Source organism: Salmo salar, chromosome 21, assembly GCF_965601325.2.
Source record: "Salmo salar chromosome 21, fSalSal1, whole genome shotgun sequence".
Lineage (NCBI taxonomy): Eukaryota > Metazoa > Chordata > Actinopteri > Salmoniformes > Salmonidae > Salmo > Salmo salar.
The window spans coordinates 50,615,204-50,639,396 of NC_138311.1; the positions used below are offsets into that span (position 1 = coordinate 50,615,204).

General features: G+C 43.7%; 1 protein-coding gene across 3 annotated transcripts in view; it reads left to right on the forward strand.

The window, feature by feature from the left end:
• LOC106582452 (FERM, ARHGEF and pleckstrin domain-containing protein 1) overlaps nucleotides 1-24,193 on the forward strand; it is a 177,085-nt gene that overhangs the window by 93,087 nt on the left and 59,805 nt on the right. For 2 of the 3 annotated variants that reach the window (XM_014165575.3, XM_014165577.3), the window contains exons 6-13: nucleotides 562-659; nucleotides 1,111-1,225; nucleotides 4,827-4,974; nucleotides 5,279-5,374; nucleotides 5,504-5,670; nucleotides 5,885-5,953; nucleotides 6,484-6,562; nucleotides 6,828-7,038. In XM_014165575.3, the coding sequence (XP_014021050.2) occupies nucleotides 562-659; nucleotides 1,111-1,225; nucleotides 4,827-4,974; nucleotides 5,279-5,374; nucleotides 5,504-5,670; nucleotides 5,885-5,953; nucleotides 6,484-6,562; nucleotides 6,828-7,038 (983 nt within the window). The remainder of the gene's footprint in view (nucleotides 1-561; nucleotides 660-1,110; nucleotides 1,226-4,826; nucleotides 4,975-5,278; nucleotides 5,375-5,503; nucleotides 5,671-5,884; nucleotides 5,954-6,483; nucleotides 6,563-6,827; nucleotides 7,039-24,193) is intronic. The other variant, XM_014165576.3, reaches the window with a different exon arrangement.

A 24,193-nucleotide genomic window follows, 5' to 3' on the forward strand; every position in this document is an offset into this window, starting at 1 on the left:
TGACTGCTCAGCACACAACAGGCTATCAGCAGCTGTATTATCCAGTTTCCATTAGAGTAAGTCATTCTCAGGTCAGTTCTGTGTGTTGAAGTGACTGCGATGTCATTGAATGTGAAGGCTAATGTAGAAGTGACCAATGTGTTCCAGCCCCCCACAGATTAGATTTTCTTCTGCCTTTCGGCCATTTAAGTTATGTTATCCATGTTTTACACCTGACAACTTTTTAATGTAGCACTTTCGTGTGATCCTGGTTGTTACCATTGGACTAATGTTTTTCTGATGTATATTTTCTCATTGTATGAGAAGCCCTCGACCCTAAAGAAGGGTGTAACAGTTGATATTAGATGGGTAAAGACATCCTGTTATGATGATGTTGCTCTGTAATCCAATTGCCTTTGTTTTCAAACTGCAATATTTAACTATTTTGGACGACCTGACCTCCAAGTGGTTCCTTTGTTGTTCCTCCCGCCTGTGTTGTCACCTGACAGGTTTGGATGTTAACCACAGCCAGTCATCCTGTCGACTTTGTTCTAGCCTTTCTCTTTGTCCCGTCTTGTTCAGGTACCTCTTCGCCCTGCAGATCAAGCATGACCTTGCCTGTGGACGTCTGACATGCAATGACAGTAGCGCAGCCCTGCTGGTCTCCCATATTATCCAGTGTACGTCTCTCTGTTACTTTCCCTGTGGCTTCACACAGCCTGTAGGATCACAGAGCCAATAGACCATATACATTTGTAGGAAAACAGAACCTCCTTCAAGCTGTGTCAAACAGGATGTGGTGCAGCATCCCAAATTGAGAATCAGTGCATTGCCATGGATACCTTTTTCTTTTGTCTTCCTCTGAATTAATGAAATGTGGGAATATACTGAGAGAGAGCTTTTTTAAAAGCCATCTGATCCTCAGCCTGGATTCTAATGCTAGAGGGAGCTGTCGAAAAGTAAAACCGAAGAGAGGGAAAAGGCATGGATGAGGATGAATCTATCCTAATCTATTCTGTTTAGAGATATATGCAAATAATCTGCGTTTTTATCAACCAGCAGTGGTGTAGATAATTTACACACTGCACACAATGTAATGCAATGTCCTAACTTTATCCCTTTGTTCTCCAGCTGAGATTGGGGACTTTGAGGAGAGCCAGAGTCGGCAGCACCTCCTCAACAACAGCTACATTCCTGACCAGATGGCTTTGATGGACAAGATCATGGAGTTTCACTCGAAGAATGGGTGAGAAGCTCCTCTATAACTGATGTGTCAGCTCTGGAAGCAGAGCTGTCAGGCATTATTCTGGTGGCCTCTGAACAGGACAAGGTAGATAAAGACCTCATACGTACACGTCCCAAGGGAATGTTTTCTACCCACGTAACAAAGTCAGGAAACTCCCCACTGACCTAACAGTGGTCTTTGTTTCAGTGTGTTAACTGACATGGTTTTCTTTATCATGTTAAGACTCGGCAAAGGCCCCTGGGCTGGTTGAGTGGTTAGGGCCTGGAGGTGAACGTGTCAATGTCTGCTTTATCAGAAACACTACATGGGTCCCCGGAAAGGTCTGGGATCTACCTGGACCACAGCCTAATGAGCAACACACCTGGTTTCAGCAGGGAAATGGCTTTTCTTTGTTAAACCCTTGTCACTGAACAGGTTGGCACAAGGGATATGGCAGCTTGGACTCATTCTTCTTCTCCCAGTATTTCTTTCTAATATCTGTTTCCTAATTAGCTAGTTTTGCTCTCCTTGGAGAACATATCCCACAATCCCCTTAGTGTCCTCCTTATTGATGCAGCAGGTCAGGATCACATGGCCAACCCTTCCCTCACCCACAGTCCTCCACACTACACTGGTGTCACCCCCAGTCCTCCACAGTACACTGGTGTCACCCCCAGTCCTCCACAGTACACTGGTGTCACCCCCAGTCCTCCACAGTACACTGGTGTCACCCCCAGTCCTCCACACTACACTGGTGTCACCGCCAGTCCTCCACACTACACTGGTGTCACCCCCAGTCCTCCACAGTACACTGGTGTCACCCCCAGTCCTCCACACTACACTGGTGTCACCCCCAGTCCTCCACACTAGACTGGTGTCACCCCCAGTCCTCCACACTACACTGGTGTCACCCCCAGTCCTCCACACTACACTGGTGTCACCCCCAGTCCTCCACACTACACTGGTGTCACCCCCAGTCCTCCACACTACACTGGTGTCACCCCCAGTCCTCCACAGTACACTGGTGTCACCCCCAGTCCTCCACAGTACACTGGTGTCACCCCCAGTCCTCCACACTACACTGGTGTCACCCCCAGTCCTCCACACTACACTGTTGTCACTCCCAGTCCTCCACACTACACTGGTGTCACTCCCAGTCCTCCACACTAGACTGTTGTCACCCCCAGTCCTCCACACTAGACTGGTGTCACCCCCAGTCCTCCACACTAGACTGTTGTCACTCCCAGTCCTCCACACTACACTGGTGTCACTCCCAGTCCTCCACACTACACTGTTGTCACCCCCAGTCCTCCACACTAGACTGGTGTCACTCCCAGTCCTCCACACTAGACTGTTGTCACCCCCAGTCCTCCACACTAGACTGGTGTCACTCCCAGTCCTCCACACTACACTGGTGTCACTCCCAGTCCTCCACACTAGACGGTTGTCACCCCCAGTCCTCCACACTAGACTGGTGTCACCCCCAGTCCTCCACACTAGACTGGTGTCACTCCCAGTCCTCCACACTACACTGGTGTCACTCCCAGTCCTCCACACTAGACTGTTGTCACCCCCAGTCCTCCACACTAGACTGTTGTCACCCCCAGTCCTCCACACTAGACTGGTGTCACTCCCAGTCCTCCACACTACACTGGTGTCACTCCCAGTCCTCCACACTAGACTGTTGTCACCCCCAGTCCTCCACACTAGACTGATGTCACCCCCAGTCCTCCACACTACAGTGGTGTCACTCCCAGTCCTCCACACTACACTGGTGTCACTCCCAGTCCTCCACACTAGACTGTTGTCACCCCCAGTCCTCCACACTAGACTGGTGTCACCCCCAGTCCTCCACACTACACTGGTGTCACCCCCAGTCCTCCACACTACATTGGTGTCACTCCCAGTCCTCCACACTAGACTGGTGTCACCCCCAGTCCTCCACACTACACTGGTGTCACCCCCAGTCCTCCACACTACACTGGTGTCACCCCCAGTCCTCCACACTACACTGGTGTCACCCCCAGTCCTCCACACTACACTGGTGTCACCCCCAGTCCTCCACAGTACACTGGTGTCACCCCCAGTCCTCCACAGTACACTGGTGTCACCCCCAGTCCTCCACACTACACTGGTGTCACCCCCAGTCCTCCACACTACACTGTTGTCACTCCCAGTCCTCCACACTACACTGGTGTCACTCCCAGTCCTCCACACTAGACTGTTGTCACCCCCAGTCCTCCACACTAGACTGGTGTCACCCCCAGTCCTCCACACTAGACTGTTGTCACTCCCAGTCCTCCACACTACACTGGTGTCACTCCCAGTCCTCCACACTACACTGTTGTCACCCCCAGTCCTCCACACTAGACTGGTGTCACTCCCAGTCCTCCACACTAGACTGTTGTCACCCCCAGTCCTCCACACTAGACTGGTGTCACTCCCAGTCCTCCACACTACACTGGTGTCACTCCCAGTCCTCCACACTAGACTGTTGTCACCCCCAGTCCTCCACACTAGACTGGTGTCACCCCCAGTCCTCCACACTAGACTGGTGTCACTCCCAGTCCTCCACACTACACTGGTGTCACTCCCAGTCCTCCACACTAGACTGTTGTCACCCCCAGTCCTCCACACTAGACTGTTGTCACCCCCAGTCCTCCACACTAGACTGGTGTCACTCCCAGTCCTCCACACTACACTGGTGTCACTCCCAGTCCTCCACACTAGACTGTTGTCACCCCCAGTCCTCCACACTAGACTGGTGTCACCCCCAGTCCTCCACACTACAGTGGTGTCACTCCCAGTCCTCCACACTACACTGGTGTCACTCCCAGTCCTCCACACTAGACTGTTGTCACCCCCAGTCCTCCACACTAGACTGGTGTCACCCCCAGTCCTCCACACTACACTGGTGTCACCCCCAGTCCTCCACACTACATTGGTGTCACTCCCAGTCCTCCACACTACACTGGTGTCACCCCCAGTCCTCCACACTACACTGGTGTCACAGCAGAGATGGGCGCTCACCAAGCAGCTGACAAGATGAAAGGAGCTCTGTTAGATTTGACTGCCCTCCCTGACTTGTCCTTTTTCTGTATTTTTAGCTGATAACAGTAACCACAGTTTTACTGGCAGGGAGCCATGCTCAGAGTTACATCTAGAATGACCTACAGCCCACAGGAAACAGGACAACTTTTTCACAGATAAGAATTAGGGGAGTTACTATGCAGCTTCGTTTCTACCCAGACCTCGGTGGTGTCAGCTGACTACGGGAACAGATTGACTTGTGGCTTGGTCTCTCACCTTAATTGCAGTATTTGAGTGGAAGATATTATACAAATTTAAAGTAACATTTTTGGTTAAGAGCAGTCATGTTCAGAAGCCCAAAATGGAAGTCAAATGTAACTGTTTGTGGACCCCTAGAATTCTGACGCAACCAACCTCAACTCCACCTTGCCGTGATTGTGAAACTTATGAGAGACTTGTATCAGACTGTGTCCCAAAACCCTATTCCCTATTTAGTGCCAAGGGGCCTGGTCTAAAACAGTACACTAAATAGAGAATAGGGAGCCATTTGGAACGGTATCCTTGACCCAGACTGCTCTCTGTGTGCTTGTAGGGGTCAGACGCCAGCAGAGTCAGACTACCAGCTGCTGGAGGTGGCACGCAGGTTGGAGCTGTATGGGGTTAGACCACACCCTGCCAAGGACCGCGAGGGCAGCAAGCTGAGCCTGGCCGTGGCACACACTGGTGTCCTGGTCTTTCAGGTACTACTTTACAGGTCAACACCGAGGAGAGCTGGACGGAGCAGGAGCCTTTGTAGACCGCTGTTTTTCATTAGAAACCTACAGGATGTTTGATTATATGTTTGATATGGGTGACATTTTGATGACAGGCTTTTGACATGTGACAGTTTCTCTGTTCACAGATCTGTTGGGATGAAGAGCTAGCCAGTTCTATTAGAGGAATGTGGAGCTGATGTTTGATGACAGGATTAGATGAACAGGCAGATTTATATTGCGTGTCACACTTCATGTTAAACCTCTGTGTGTACTTTTTCATCCGCTGCAGGGACACACCAAGATCAATGCCTTCAACTGGTCCAAAGTGCGCAAATTAAGCTTCAAGAGAAAGCGATTTCTCATCAAGCTCAGACCAGACCTGAACGTATGTCATATGGCCATAGCCCTTAGCATGATCCACGATTCATATCCATGTAAATATCACCAATGCCTTAAGCCTTCAACCCTAAGTTTCCATTGATGTGTGTTACATTTATATGAGTCCCCTCTGCAGCAGAGCTCATACCAGGACACTCTGGAGTTCCTGATGAGTAGCAGGGACTGCTGTAAAGTCTTCTGGAAGATCTGTGTGGAATACCATGCCTTCTTCCGCCTCTTCGAGGAGCCCAAAGCAAGGCCCAAGCCTGTCCTCTTCACCCGAGGCTCCTCCTTCAGATTCAGGTAGACCAGCTGGCCCCTCGAAGGCACCTGGGGCCACACAATAATAAACCATCTCTGTCTCTCAGGACACAGGAAATAGCAGGTTTGATGAAAAACCAGTCAGTGCCTCAGTTTGAATATAATTTCCTATCTGTCACCTGGACAGAACTTCTCCAGCTCTACTCTAAGTTTACTGACCTCAGTCATCTCCGTTGCTACTTCTCTCTCTCCACAGCGGTCGGACACAGAAGCAGGTGATTGATTATGTGAAGGACTCTGAGTTTAAGAAGATCCCGTTTGAAAGGTAAAAACTTAATGGTGGTATTTTCTTTTTAGACTTACAGTACCAGTCAAAAGTTTGGACACACCTAATCATTCAAGGGTTTTTCTTTATTTTTTACTGATTTCTACATTGTAGAATAGTAGTGAAGACATCAAAACTATGAAATAACACATATGGAATCATGTAGTAACCAACAAAGTGTTAAACAAATGTAAATATATTTTAGATTCTTCAAAGCAGCCACCCTTTGCCTTGATGACAGCTTTGCACACTCTTGGTATTCTCTCAACCAGTTTCATGAGGTAGTCACCTGGAATTTATTTTGTTTAACACTTTTTGGGGCTACTACATGATTCCATATGTGTTATTTCATAGTTTTTATTTTTTCACTATTATTTTACAAACGTTAGAAAATATATATATATTTTTTAAATAGACAAACCCTGCAATAAGTAGGTGTGTCCAAACTTTTGACTGGTACTGTACAAAGAGAGAGACTGTGTGAGGGTTGCCAGGTGTATAACATATCCACTTTCTGTCATCCTCTTCAGGAAACACAGTAGGGTCCAGCACAGCAGAAGCCGTCCATCTCCGCTGTCTTCTCCTCACGCCCCGAAAGTGCCAAAAGAAGTCAGTGGCTCCTTCAGTGCTCCCACACACACAGTCCATTAGAGGCTAGCGTGCTGAACGCCACTTTGTGGAACTGTCACTCTCGATCTGATAGACCACCCAGCATGTCTTCATCTACAAACACTATGAATATGAAATATACTGCTTAGAATATACAGTTAATAATTGAGTAGACGGAATAACTAATTCATACCACACAATAACTCAATTTCCTTGTTTAACTGTTAAATATAACCTTCAGCTCTCTGTTCTCTGTACTCCACAGAGTGTGAGCGGTGCTCCAGGAGACAGAGCGGAGGTGGACTCTCCGCCCCACTGTCACTGGAAGGAGTCTGTGAACGCGGAGGACCCGTCAGCCCTGCGGATCAAAGGCAGCCCTTCCATCCAGAGGAACGTGGGACACAGCGAGGACAGGCCAGGCCCCGGGGCAGAACCAGGCCCAGCCAGGCAGCCCCACCCAGACCATCTGAACACAGGTCCAGCCTCCCAGGGTGCTAAGGGCAGCAGCTCCTCCATCCCCTACATCGACTGCAGTGATATAGATAGTGAATACGACGTGGCGAAGGGCCGGGTTACCAAGTCTCACCCTACTGACAGCTATGGGGAGGAGGCTGCGAGCCCCCACCGTGGCAGTATAAACGAGCGGGAATTGGCTCTGGGTAGGATGAGGTACAGAGAGTCCCCTTCCTCCCCTAAACCCCCCCTCAATATGAGCTGTGAGTTAGATGAGTCGTCCAACCTGTCGTTCTTCGGCAGTGGTCCGCCCCATGGCCCTCTCCATAGCACTATGATGGAGGAGTTGGGGGGTGTTGGAATTGGGGACCAGCGTAGCAGCAGCCCCCTGACGGTCCGCCAGTTAGGCTCTAAGAGCACCACCTCCAGCCCCGTCACCTTCCACCGGACCGGCTCACTCAGCCACGCTGAGCAAAACGGGCACGGCTCCAGGCCCCCACGCTGGGACGACCAGGGTCACAGGGGGTTTAACACCCAAAGAGGCAATGGGGGGCCCCAAGACCAAGGTCAGGCCCCATCCCACTATGGCAGCTATTCGCCCATCATGGCACGCTCGCCACACTTACAAAAGCTCCACAACATGCGTAACCGTTCCGACACAGACCCCTTCGTCCTGAGCCGGCAGCAGGCCACCTCCACACCCTCCCACGAGCCCCGGCCTGTCACCTCCCGTATGGCTGCTCTGGAGTGCCGTGTGAAGGCCAATGGCTTGTCTGCCCCCGGCCAGCCCAAGCCCAGCGCCTTACAGAAGCTGTACAGCCAAGGTGGCGTAGACCACGTAGGGGCTGTTCAGATGATTGACGGCTCCACCAGCACAGAGTCCAGTGACTCGGAGACCGAGAACACCACGGGCAGCTCCAGCAGCCACCCGCTGACTTATGGTAACCCCTTGGCCGTGGGGTTCAACTACCCCTCCCCCATGCCCAGGAACAAGTACTCCTTTGGGAGCCTCCAGCTGGATGAGGAGATGGAGGAGGATGGCTGCCTTAACTTTAGTGACGAGGACGGGGCACAGGTGTTCAGCTGTTAGGCTAGCCCAGAGGAAGGAAGTCCAGAGACCTGCTCCATAGGCAGGGTGGCATTGGCTCTGAGAGGAGAGGGGATGCAATTGCTCTGGTGGTTAGTATGGGAGATGGTGATAGCTATGCCAGTCTGTGTGAAGGGACAGATGTTACTCAGAAAGGGTCAATTCGGGGCACTACTAACTCCTCTGTCTCTGTGCTGCCAACATGGCACTAACTGAGTATACAGTATAGTCTGCTCAGCCATGAGCCAGCCTAACACTCTGTTTCCCATTGGGTTGCTCTGCCCTTTAACTGAGAGATAGAGAGAGAGAGAGAGAGAGAGAGAGGGATGAAGGCCTCTGCCCTGTTCTCTTCTACCCTCAGGTGGTTAAACTTTCCTGTCTGTTTTGACTGTATGGGCGTCTATATACACACACCAGGTGGTTCTCAGTTAGAGACATCATCGTTTTCTAGTGCCAAGTCTTTTGAAAGACCACTGAACAGCAGTGTGAATCAATCCAGTGGAAACCCCCTGATGCCCTGTATCTAGCTGAACTTTTGGGATGAAGTCGAGGGAATATTGTTTCTGGAGATGCAGATATACACTACCAGTCAGAAGTTTGGACACACCTAATCATTCCATTTAAAAAATTAAAAAATAAAAACTTTTTTTCTACATTGTAAAATAATAGTGAAGACGTCAAACTATGAAATAACACATGGAATCATGTAGTAACTCAAAAAGTGTTAAACAAATCCAAATATATTTGGTTTGAGATTCTTCAAAGCAGCCACCCTTTCCCTTGATGACAGCTTTGCACACTATTGGCATTTTCTCAACCAGCTTCATGAGGTAGTCATCTGGAATGCTTTTCCAACCGTCTTGAAGGAGTTCCTACATATGCTGAACACTTGTTGGCTGCTTTTCCTTCACTCTGCGGTCCAACTCATCCCAAACCATCTCAATTGGGTTAAAGTCAGGTGATTGTGGAGGCCAGGTCATCTGATGCAGCACTCCATCACTCTCCTTCTTGGTCAAATAGTCCTTACACATCCTGGAGGTGTGTTGGGTCATTGTCCTGTTCAAAAACAAATGATAGTCCCACTAAGCACAAACCAGATGGGATGGCGTATTGCTGCAGAATGCTGTGGTAGCCATGCTGGTTAAGTGTGCCTTGAATTCTAAATAAATCACTGACAGTGTCACCAGCAAATCACCCCCACACCATCACACCTCCTCCTCCATCCTTCACAGTAGGAACATTTGGAGATCATCCGTTCACCTACTCTGCATCTCACAAAGACACGGCGGTTGGAAGCAAAAATCTCACATTTGGACTCATCAGAACAAAGGACAGATTTCCACCGGTCTAATGTCCATTGCTCGTGTTTCTTGGCCCAAGCAAGTCTCTTCTTCTTCTTATTGGTGTTCTTTAGTAGTGGTTTCTTTTAAGCAATTCAACCATGAAGGCCTTATTCATGTAGTCTCCTCCAAACAGTTGATGTTGAGATGTGTCTGTTACTTGAACTCTGTGAAGCATTTATTTGGACTCTGGGTCTTCCTTTCCTGTAGCGGTCCTCATGAGAGCAAGTTTCATCATAGCGCTTGATGGTTTAAGACGGCACTGAAACTTTCATTCTTGAAATGTTGCGCATTGACTGACGTTGATGTCTTAAAGTAATGATGGTCTGTCATTTCTCTTTGCTTATTTGAGCTGTTCTTGCCATAATATGGACTTGGTATTTTACCAAATAGTACTATCTTCTGTATACCCCCTACCTTGTCACAACACTACTGATTGGCTCAAACGCATTAAGAAGGAAAGAAATTCCACAAATTAACTTTCAACAAGGCACACCTGTTAATTGAAATGCAATCCAGGTGACTACCTCATGAAGCTGGTTGAGAGAATGCCAAGAGTGTGCAAAGCTGTCATCAAGGCAAAGGGTGGCTACTTTGAAGAATCTCAAATATAAAATATATTTTGATTTGTTTAACACTTTTTTGGTTACTACATGATTCCATATGTGTTATTTCATAGTTTTGATGTCTTCACTATTATTCTACAATGTAGAAAATTGTACAAATAAAGAAAAACCCTTGAATGAGTTGGTGTGTCCAAACTTTTGACTGCTACTGTATGTTGTTCTGCGAGCGGACTGGACTTGTACACTCAACGTGGACTCTACAATGATGCATTGTGTTGTTTATTGATTGTTTATTGATTGTTGGAGAGTTCCAATGCTCTGTCAAATGCCGTCATGTGTCTTCATCGTCACTGTATAACATGTCCATTCTGTCAGTGGACAGTATGTTGTTGTTTGGCTAGCATGTCGATGGGGCCGTTGGTCTACGTTTTATACACTACTGTATATGTGTTGCTTTTTTAATCGATATGATCATATTGTAGACTCTTGTGATTGGTTCATGCTAGTCAGATCTACTAATAGAAGAGACAGACAGGCTGTTTCCTGTGATTTTCTATGTTGCCTGGCATTGGATATGTGATTCATTGTTTATATTTAGCGAGTTGCTTAGGAGAACACAAGAGTATTGAGTATACATGTTGCTTGTGCTGTACTGTACATACGGTCGGTCTCGAATTAGTGTCCATAGTGAGAGGACTACAGTAGTGAGAGGACTACAGTAGTGAGAGGACTACAGTAGTGAGAAGACTACAGTAGTGAGAAGACTACAGTAGTAGTGAGAGGACTACAGTAGTGAGAAGACTACTGTAGTGAGAAGACTACAGTAGTGAGAGGACTACAGTAGTGAGAGATGTACAATAGGTCATGTCTTAGTTTGTTGGGTGCTGAGAAGGCTTTCTGTTCGTCTACAGCACGTCCCAACCTCAACTCCTGATTTGATGGTCAATGTTTACAGTAACATAAAGGTCTTCTGTACAAAGTGATCAACGGATTGAAATTTAACTAACTATTGTTGACTGGTGTTTTTAGACATCACAGAGCTACGCTCATTTTTTCATAGACATAGCTTGTTCTGGGCAACATTAGTTTAATGAAGAAACTTTATCTAAAAGACTGTTGTAGCAACTTGACATACCAGAACACACCCAGACCCAGTCAGTACTGTTGGACAGTACTGGTATAATATTGCTCTGATGACCACTGGTGGCATCTCTTCTTGTTCTTGTCTACCTAAACATCTCATTGTCTATTGTTCAACGAACTCCAGGGGTCTGCATATCTCACTAGTCTGTCCTTTTCTCCCCTTACAGAATTACTCTGCACTTTTGTGTTTCTTTTCTTTTCTTGCTGTCCCTGATTGTCTTTGCTTTGCTTCATTCTCCTCCTTGTCATTTTGTTTTGCTGTATATTATTTTGATTAAGGATTTATTGACCTTATATCACAATGTTTATTTAATTTTTTTAAATGTCCTTGTTCAATTGAAACACTGTTCTGTTCTGCCAGCATGCAGCGCTTATAGGGTTAAATCTCACCTTGTCTCTATTTCCCTGCTCTGGACGCATGTGAACCTGTTCCTGTACTGTCCTGATGTGTTACTGTTCTGCCACAGACTGTGTGAAGAGAAAACAAAAGGGTTTAACTGGGTCTCCTTCACTGCAGTGATCCCGTTAACTGGCAACAGAGGTTACAGAGGTCTAGAATAAAGGACTGGAGAGTTGAGAAATGACTTTGTTCAGGATGACAGGAACTAGGGAACATAAAGACAGGTTTCAGTATGTGCTGCATGGTGTGGGTCTGAAAGACGGTAGCGTCTCAAAGCTCCAAGTTTCTCAGCTCATGCATCGATGCTTTTAGCTGTATCCATGTGTATATATATATATATGTGTATAAAATATATATATATATATATATATACATACAGTGCATTCGGAAAGTATTCAGACCCCATCACTTTTTCCACATTTTGTTACGTTACAGCCTTATTCAAAAATGAATGAAATAGTTTTTCTCCCTCATTAATCTACACACAATACCCCATAATGACATCACAATACCCCATAATGACATCACAATACCCCATAATGACAAAGTAAAAACTGTTTAAAAAAAAAAATGTATTCACATAAGTTGTCAGACCCTTTACGCAGTACTTTGTTGAAGAACTTTGGGCAGCGATTACAGCATCAAGTCTTCTCAGGTATTTTATTTTGAACCTTTATTTAACTAGGCAAGTCTGTAATCAGCCTGTGTGTAGCTGGTGTAGAGAGTCAGGCGCAGGACAGCAGATATGAGTAATCAACGTATTTACTCAAGTATTCACAAATACAACACAATATACCGAGCCCACAATAACGGACCGTATGCACGACAAACAATTACTCACAAACAAACATGGGGGAACAGAGGGTTAAATAATGAACAAGTAATTGGGGAATTGAAACCAGGTGTGTAAGACAAAGACAAAACAAATGGATCGGCGATGGCTAGTGACGTCGACCGAACAAGGAGAGGGACCGACTTCGGCGGAAGTCGTGACAAAGTCAGTTAAGAACAAATTCTTATTTACAATGACGGCCTAAGAACAGTGGGTTAACTGCCTTGTTCATGGGCAGAACAACAGATGTTTACCTTGTCAGCTCGGGGATTCGATCAAGTAACCTTTCGGTTACTGGGCTAACGCTCTAACCACTAGGCTACCTGCTGCCCCGAGTATGATGCTACAAGCTTGGTATATTAGTATTAGGGGATTTCTCACGTTCTTCTCTGCAGAACCTCTCAAGCTCTGTCAGGTTGGATGGGGAGCGTCGCTGCACAGCTATTTTCAGGCCTCTCCAGAGATGTTTGATTGGGTTCAAGTCCGGTCTCTGGCTGGGCCACTCAAGGACATTCAGAGACTTGTCCCGAAGCCACTCCTGCATTGTCTTGGCTGTGTGCTTAGGGTTGTTGTCCTGTTGGAAAGTGAACCTTCACCCCAGTCTGAGGTCCTGAGCGCTCTGGAGCAGGTTTTCATCAATGATCTATCTGTACTTTGCTCCGTTCATCTTTCCCTCGATCCTGACTAGTCTCCCAGTCACTGCCGCTGAAAAACATCCCCACAGCATGATGCTGCCACCACCTTGGTCTGAGTCTTTTAGGTGCCTTTTGGCAAACTCCAAGCGGACTGTCACGTGCCTTTTACTGAGGAGTGGCTTCCGTCTTGCCACTCTACCATAAAGGCCTGCTTAGTGGAGTGCTGCAGAGATGGTTGTCCTGGACGTTTTTCTCATCTCCATCTTGGTCTCCTCCCTGAGCAAGACCCTTCTCAGTTTGGCCGGGTGGCCAGCTCTAGGAAGAGTCTTGGTGGTTCCAAACATATTCCATTTAAGAATGATGGAGGCCACTGTGTTCTTGGGGGCCTTCAATGTTGCAGACATTTTTTGGTACCCTTCCCCAGATCTGTGCCTCAACACAATCCTGTCTCAGAGCTCTACAGACAATTCCTTCGACATCATGGTTTGGTTTTTGCTCTGACATGTACTGTCAACTGTGGGACCTTATATAGACAGGTGTGTGCCCTTCCAAATCATGTCCAATCAATTTAATTTATCACAAGTGGACTCCAATCAAGTTGTAGAAACATCTCAAGGATGATCAATGGAAACAGGATGGACCTGAGCTCAATTTTGAGTCTCATAGCAAAGGGTCTGAATACTTATGTAAATAAGGTTTTCTGGCTTTATTTTGTAGAAATTTGCAAACATTTCTAAAAACCTGTTTTCACTTTGTCATCATGGGATATTGTGTGTAGATTAATGAGATGTTTTATTTATTTAATCAATTTTAGAGTAAGGCTGTAATGAAACAAAGTGTGGAAAAGGGAAGGGGTCTGAATACTTTGCCGAATGCACCGTATAGTATTTATTATCTATTGTGTCATTTTATGATATTGTTTTTTTATTAATTAACTTCGTCCTAAATTAATATAAACTGAAAATAATAACACAATTATTGAGTGTCACTCAATGTTGTTTTTAGTCAATGAATTGCGGCCTTCCAGGTAGGATCAGTATGAGGGTACTTAACTGTTGGTTACTGGATCACTGGAGGAAAAGAGGACCTTGTCAGACATTCCAAGCACTGTCTTATGGCTCTGTGATGTTGGGCTGTTGTACACAACTGATATTTGTGGATTTGTATTGAATGCTAAATAATTGACTAAACCTAATTTTTTGAAACCTTTATTTAACTAGGCAAGTCAGTTAAGAACAAATTCTTATTTACAATGACGGCCTAGGAATAGTGGGTTAACTGCCTTGTTCAGGGGCAGAACAACAGATTTATACCTTGTCAGTTCGGGGATTCGATTTAGTAAGCTTTCGGTTACTGGCCCAGTGCTCTAACCACTAGGCAACCGGCCACTCTTACACTGAGTATACCAAACATTAGGAACACCGTCCTCATATTGAGTTGGACCCACCACCCAGTTGCCCTCAGAATAGACCTAATTCGTCGGGACATGTACTCTACAAGGTGTCAAAAGTATTCCACAGGGATGCTGGTCCATGTTGACTCCAATGTTTCCCGCAGTTGTGTTAAATTGGCCGGATGTCCTTTGGGTGGTGGACCGTTCTTGATACACACAGGAAACTGATGAGTGTGAAAAACACAACAGCGTTGCAGTTCATGTAAAAAAACGGTGCGCCTTGCACCTACTACCATACCCTGTTCAAAGGCAGTTAAATGTTTTGTCTTGTCCATTCACCCTCTGAAAGGAACGCATACACAATTCATGTCTCAATTGTCTCAAGGCTTAAAAATCCTGTCTCCTCCCCTTCAACTACATTGATTGAAAAGGATTTAATAAGTGGCATCAATAAGGGATCATAGCTTTCAACCTAGATTGACCTGGTCAGAGCAGGTGTCCTTAATGTTTTGTACGCTCAGTGTATCGTAATACACTGTGAGCTAGTCTTAAACTCATGTGTCTATAGGCCGGGCCTGTGTGAGTTAGTCTTCACTGCTGGTGTCACCATGTGGGCCGGGTTTGGTTCCATTGCATGTCCAAGAGGCTAACCCAGGGCTCAGGTGGTGCTGTTCATGCTTTCTGGCTGATGCACTATGTACTGTATGTACCCTCACCTCACTCTCTCACTGCTACCTACTTTAACATTTCACCCGTTCAGACAACACTCACAACAAGACTGTAGCAGGCAGACATCACTCACAGCAGACAAGACTGTAGCAGGCAGACATCACTCACAGCAGACAAGACTGTAGCAGGCAGACATCACTCACAGCAGACAAGACTGTAGCAGGCAGACATCACTCACAGCAGACAAGACTGTAGCAGGCAGACATCACTCACAGCAGACAAGACTGTAACAGGCAGACATCACCCACAGCAGACAAGACTGTAGCAGGCAGACATCACTCACAGCAGACAAGACTGTAGCAGGCAGGCATCACTCACAGCAGACAAGACTGTAGCAGGCAGACATCACTCACAGCAGACAAGACTGTAGCAGGCAGACATCACTCACAGCAGACAAGACTGTAGCAGGCAGACATCACTCACAGCAGACAAGACTGTAGCAGGCAGGCATCACTCACAGCAGACAAGACTGTAGCAGGCAGGCATCACTCACAGTGATAATGTAATAATGAAGTAATAACAGTAGTAATACGGTCTTAATGAAGTAATAACAGTAGTAATAATGAAGTAATAACAGTAATAATGCTGTCTTAAGAAAGTAATAATGAAGTAATAACAGTAGTAATAATGAAGCAATAACAGTAGTAATAATGCCTTAAAGAAGTAATAACAGTAGTACTAATGCAATTAGGTAATAATGAAGTAATAACAGTAGTAATAATGCAATGAGGTAATAATGAAGTAATAACAGTAGTAATACTGTAATAAAGTAATAATGAAGTAATAACAGTAGTAATAATGCCTTAAAGAAGTAATAACAGTAGTAGTAATGCAATGAGGTAATAATGAAGTAATAACAGTAGTAATACTGTAATAAAGTAATAATGAAGTAATAACAGTAGTAATATTGTTTTAATAAAGTAATAATGAAGTAAGAAACAGCAGTAAAACAGTATAAAGACATTATTCTGGGTCACATTAGCACTTTGTGCATTGTGACACTTACTGTTATCCAGGTCCCAGAATTCAACAACTTTACTTGCTGCTCTTTCACATTTTCTCTCTCTCACTCACTCACTCACTCACTCACTCACTCACTCACTGACTTCCATGGAGACTGTTGAATACTACAGTCTCCATCCATTACACGTTAATACTACAGTCTCCATCCATAACACGTTGGATACTACAGTCTCCATCTATAACACGTTGAATACTACAGTCTCCATGCATAACACGTTAATACTACAGTCTCCATCTATAACACGTTGGATACTACAGTCTCCATCTATAACACGTTGGATACTACAGTCTCCATCCATAACACGTTGAATACTACAGTCTCCATCCATAACACGTTAATACTACAGTCTCCATCTATAACACGTTGGATACTACAGTCTCCATCTATAACACGTTGAATACTACAGTCTCCATCCATAACACATTGGATACTACAGTCTCCATCCATAACACGTTGAATACTACAGTCTCCATCTATAACACGTTGAATACTACAGTCTCCATCCATAACACGTTGGATACTACAGTCTCCATCTATAACACGTTGAATACTACAGTCTCCATCCATAACACATTGGATACTACAGTCTCCATCCATAACACGTTGAATACTACAGTCTCCATCTATAACACGTTGAATACTACAGTCTCCATCCATAACACGTTGGATACTACAGTCTCCATCTATAACACGTTGAATACTACAGTCTCCATGCATAACACGTTAATACTACAGTCTCCATCCATAACACGTTGAATACTACAGTCTCCATCCATAACACGTTGGATACTACAGTCTCCATCCATAACACGTTAATACTACAGTCTCCATCCATAACACGTTGGATACTACAGTCTCCATCTATAACACGTTAATACTACAGTCTCCAACTATAACACGTTGGATACTACAGTCTCCATCCATAACACGTTGGATACTACAGTCTCCATCCATAACACGTTGGATACTACAGTCTCCATCCATAACACGTTAATACTACAGTCTCCATCCATAACACGTTGATACTACAGTCTCCATCCATAACACGTTGGATACTACAGTGTCCATCCATAACACGTTAATACTACAGTCTCCATCCATAACACGTTGAATACTACAGTCTCCATCCATAACACGTTGAATACTACAGTCTCCATCCATAACACGTTGAATACTACAGTCTCCATCCATAACACGTTGAATACTACAGTCTCCATCCATAACACGTTGAATACTACAGTCTCCATCCATAACACGTTGAATACTACAGTCTCCATCCATAACACGTTAATACTACAGTCTCCATCTATAACACGTTGGATACTACAGTCTCCATCTATAACACGTTGAATACTACAGTCTCCATCCATAACACATTGGATACTATAGTCTCCATCCATAACACGTTGAATACTACAGCCTCCATCTATAACACGTTGAATAATACAGTCTCCATCCATAACACGTTGGATACTACAGTCTCCATCTATAACACGTTGAATACTACAGTCTCCATGCATAACACGTTAATACTACAGTCTCCATCCATAACACGTTGAATACTACAGTCTCCATCCATAACACGTTGGATACTACAGTCTCCATCCATAACACGTTAATACTACAGTCTCCATCCATAACACGTTGGATACTACATTCTCCATCTATAACACGTTAATACTACAGTCTCCATCCATAACACGTTGGATACTACAGTCTCCATCTATAACACGTTGGATACTACAGTCTCCATCTATAACACGTTAATACTACAGTCTCCATCCATAACACGTTAATACTACAGTCTCCATCCATAACACGTTGGATACTACAGTCTCCATCTATAACACGTTGGATACTACAGTCTCCATCTATAACACGTTGAATACTACAGTCTCCATCCATAACACATTGGATACTACAGTCTCCATCTATAACACGTTGAATACTACAGTCTCCATGCATTACACGTTAATACTACAGTCTCCATCCATAACACGTTGGATACTACAGTCTCCATCCATAACACGTTGAATACTACAGTCTCCATCCATGACACATTAATACTACAGTCTCCATCTATAACACGTTAATACTACAGTCTCCATCTATAACACGTTAATACTACAGTCTCCATCCATAACACGTTGGATACTACAGTCTCCATCCATAACACGTTAATACTACAGTCTCCATCCATAACACGTTGGATACTACAGTCTCCATCCATAACACGTTGAATACTACAGTCTCCATCCATGACACATTAATACTACAGTCTCCATCCATAACACGTTGAATACTACTGTCTCCATGCATAACACGTTAATACTACAGTCTCCATCTATAACACGTTGGATACTACAGTCTCCATCTATAACACGTTGAATACTACAGTCTCCATGCATACCACGTTAATACTACAGTCTCTATCTATAACACGTTGAATACTACAGTCTCCATCTATAACACGTTAATACTACAGTCTCCATCTATAACACGTTAATACTACAGTCTCCATCCATAACACGTTGGATACTACAGTCTCCATCCATAACACGTTGAATACTACAGTCTCCATCCATAACACGTTGAATACTACAGTCTCCATCCATAACACGTTGAATACTACAGTCTCCATCTATAACACGTTGAATACTACAGTCTCCATCTATAACACGTTGGATACTACAGTCTCCATCCATAACACGTTGAATACTACAGTCTCCATCCATAACACGTTAATACTACAGTCTCCATCTATAACACGTTGGATACTACAGTCTCCATCTATAACACGTTGAATAATACAGTCTCCATCCATAACACATTGGATACTACAGTCTCCATCCATAACACGTTGAATACTACAGTCTCCATCTATAACACGTTGAATACTACAGTCTCCATCCATAACACGTTGGATACTACAGTCTCCATCTATAACACGTTGAATACTACAGTCTCCATCTATAACACGTTGGATACTACAGTCTCCATCCATAACACGTTGAATACTACAGTCTCCATCCATAACACGTTGGATACTACAGTCTCCATCCATAACACGTTAATACTACAGTCTCCATCCATAACACGTTGGATACTACAGTCTCCATCTATAACACGTTAATACTACAGTCTCCATCCATAACACGTCGGATACTACAGTCTCCATCTATAACACGTTGGATACTACAGTCTCCATCTATAACACGTTAATACTACAGTTTTCATCCATAACACGTTAATACTACAGTCTCCATCCATAACACGTTGGATACTACAGTCTCCATCTATGACACGTTGGATACTACAGTCTCCATCTATAACACGTTGAATACTACAGTCTCCATCCATAACACGTTGAATACTACAGTCTCCATCCATAACATGTTGGATACCACAGTCTCCATCCATAACACGTTAATACCACAGTCTCCATCTATAACACGTTAATACTACAGTCTCCATCTATAACACGTTAATACTACAGTCTCCATCTATAACACGTTGAATACTACGGTCTCCATCCATAACACGTTAATACTACAGTCTCCATCTATAACACGTTGAATACTACAGTCTCCATCTATAACACGTTAATACTACAGTCTCCATCTATAACACGTTAATACTACAGTCTCCATCTATAACACGTTAATACTACAGTCTCCATCCATAACACGTTGATACTACAGTCTCCATCTATAACACGTTAATACTACAGTCTCCATCCATAACACGTTGAATACTACAGTCTCCATCCATAACACGTTGAATACTACAGTCTCCATCCATAACACGTTGAATACTACAGTCTCCATCCATAACACGTTGAATACTACAGTCTCCATCCATAACACGTTGAATACTACAGTCTCCATCCATAACACGTTAATACTACAGTCTCCATCTATAACACGTTGGATACTACAGTCTCCATCTATAACACGTTGAATACTACAGTCTCCATCCATAACACATTGGATACTATAGTCTCCATCCATAACACGTTGAATACTACAGTCTCCATCTATAACACGTTGAATAATACAGTCTCCATCCATAACACGTTGGATACTACAGTCTCCATCTATAACACGTTGAATACTACAGTCTCCATGCATAACACGTTAATACTACAGTCTCCATCCATAACACGTTGAATACTACAGTCTCCATCCATAACACGTTGAATACTACAGTCTCCATCCATAACACGTTGAATACTACAGTCTCCATCCATAACACGTTAATACTACAGTCTCCATCTATAACACGTTGGATACTACAGTCTCCATCTATAACACGTTGAATACTACAGTCTCCATCCATAACACATTGGATACTATAGTCTCCATCCATAACACGTTGAATACTACAGTCTCCATCTATAACACGTTGAATAATACAGTCTCCATCCATAACACGTTGGATACTACAGTCTCCATCTATAACACGTTGAATACTACAGTCTCCATCCATAACACGTTGAATACTACAGTCTCCATCCATAACACGTTGAATACTACAGTCTCCATCCATAACACGTTGAATACTACAGTCTCCATCCATAACACGTTAATACTACAGTCTCCATCTATAACACGTTGGATACTACAGTCTCCATCTATAACACGTTGAATACTACAGTCTCCATCCATAACACATTGGATACTATAGTCTCCATCCATAACACGTTGAATACTACAGTCTCCATCTATAACACGTTGAATAATACAGTCTCCATCCATAACACGTTGGATACTACAGTCTCCATCTATAACACGTTGAATACTACAGTCTCCATGCATAACACGTTAATACTACAGTCTCCATCCATAACACGTTGAATACTACAGTCTCCATCCATAACACGTTGAATACTACAGTCTCCATCCATAACACGTTGAATACTACAGTCTCCATCCATAACACGTTAATACTACAGTCTCCATCTATAACACGTTGGATACTACAGTCTCCATCTATAACACGTTGAATACTACAGTCTCCATCCATAACACATTGGATACTATAGTCTCCATCCATAACACGTTGAATACTACAGTCTCCATCTATAACACGTTGAATAATACAGTCTCCATCCATAACACGTTGGATACTACAGTCTCCATCTATAACACGTTGAATACTACAGTCTCCATGCATAACACGTTAATACTACAGTCTCCATCCATAACACGTTGAATACTACAGTCTCCATCCATAACACGTTGGATACTACAGTCTCCATCCATAACACGTTAATACTACAGTCTCCATCCATAACACGTTGGATACTACATTCTCCATCTATAACACGTTAATACTACAGTCTCCATCCATAACACGTTGGATACTACAGTCTCCATCTATAACACGTTGGATACTACAGTCTCCATCTATAACACGTTAATACTACAGTCTCCATCCATAACACGTTAATACTACAGTCTCCATCCATAACACGTTGGATACTACAGTCTCCATCTATAACACGTTGGATACTACAGTCTCCATCTATAACACGTTGAATACTACAGTCTCCATCCATAACACATTGGATACTACAGTCTCCATCTATAACACGTTGAATACTACAGTCTCCATGCATTACACGTTAATACTACAGTCTCCATCCATAACAAGTTGGATACTACAGTCTCCATCTATAACACGTTGAATACTACAGTCTCCATGCATAACACGTTAATACTACAGTCTCCATCTATAACACGTTGGATACTACAGTCTCCATCTATAACACGTTGAATACTACAGTCTCCATCCATACCACGTTAATACTACAGTCTCCATCTATAACACATTGAATACTACAGTCTCCATTTCTAACACGTTAATACTACAGTCTCCATCTATAACACGTTAATACTACAGTCTCCATCCATAACACGTTGGATACTACAGTCTCCATCCATAACACGTTGAATACTACAGTCTCCATCCATAACATGTTGAATACTACAGTCTCCATCCATAACACGTTGAATACTACAGTCTCCATCTATAACACGTTGAATACTACAGTCTCCATCTATAACACGTTGGATACTACAGTCTCCATCCATAACACGTTGAATACTACAGTCTCCATCCATAACACGTTAATACTACAGTCTCCATCTATAACACGTTGGATACTACAGTCTCCATCTATAACACGTTGAATAATACAGTCTCCATCCATAACACATTGGATACTACAGTCTCCATCCATAACACGTTAATACTACAGTCTCCATCCATAACACGTTGGATACTACATTCTCCATCTATAACACGTTAATACTACAGTCTCCATCCATAACACGTTGGATACTACAGTCTCCATCTATAACACGTTGGATACTACAGTCTCCATCTATAACACGTTAATACTACAGTCTCCATCCATAACACGTTAATACTACAGTCTCCATCCATAACACGTTGGATACTACAGTCTCCATCTATAACACGTTGGATACTACAGTCTCCATCTATAACACGTTGAATACTACAGTCTCCATCCATAACACATTGGATACTACAGTCTCCATCTATAACACGTTGAATACTACAGTCTCCATGCATTACACGTTAATACTACAGTCTCCATCCATAACACGTTGGATACTACAGTCTCCATCCATAACACGTTGAATACTACAGTCTCCATCCATGACACATTAATACTACAGTCTCCATCTATAACACGTTAATACTACAGTCTCCATCTATAACACGTTAATACTACAGTCTCCATCCATAACACGTTGGATACTACAGTCTCCATCCATAACACGTTAATACTACAGTCTCCATCCATAACACGTTGGATACTACAGTCTCCATCTATAACACGTTGAATACTACTGTCTCCATGCATAACACGTTAATACTACAGTCTCCATCTATAACACGTTGGATACTACAGTCTCCATCTATAACACGTTGAATACTACAGTCTCCATCTATAACACGTTAATACTACAGTCTCCATCTATAACACGTTGAATACTACAGTCTCCATCTATAACACGTTAATACTACAGTCTCCATCTATAACACGTTAATACTACAGTCTCCATCCATAACACGTTAATACTACAGTCTCCATCTATAACACGTTGGATACTACAGTCTCCATCTATAACACGTTGAATAATACAGTCTCCATCCATAACACATTGGATACTACAGTCTCCATCCATAACACGTTGAATACTACAGTCTCCATCTATAACACGTTGAATACTACAGTCTCCATCCATAACACGTTGGATACTACAGTCTCCATCTATAACACGTTGAATACTACAGTCTCCATGCATAACACGTTAATACTACAGTCTCCATCCATAACACGTTGAATACTACAGTCTCCATCCATAACACGTTGGATACTACAGTCTCCATCCATAACACGTTAATACTACAGTCTCCATCCATAACACGTTGGATACTACAGTCTCCATCTATAACACGTTAATACTACAGTCTCCATCCATAACACGTCGGATACTACAGTCTCCATCTATAACACGTTGGATACTACAGTCTCCATCTATAACACGTTAATACTACAGTTTTCATCCATAACACGTTAATACTACAGTCTCCATCCATAACACGTTGGATACTACAGTCTCCATCTATGACACGTTGGATACTACAGTCTCCATCTATAACACGTTGAATACTACAGTCTCCATCCATAACACGTTGAATACTACAGTCTCCATCCATAACATGTTGGATACCACAGTCTCCATCCATAACACGTTAATACCACAGTCTCCATCTATAACACGTTGAATACTACGGTCTCCATCCATAACACGTTAATACTACAGTCTCCATCTATAACACGTTGAATACTACAGTCTCCATCTATAACACGTTAATACTACAGTCTCCATCTATAACACGTTAATACTACAGTCTCCATCCATAACACGTTGATACTACAGTCTCCATCTATAACACGTTAATACTACAGTCTCCATCCATAACACGTTGA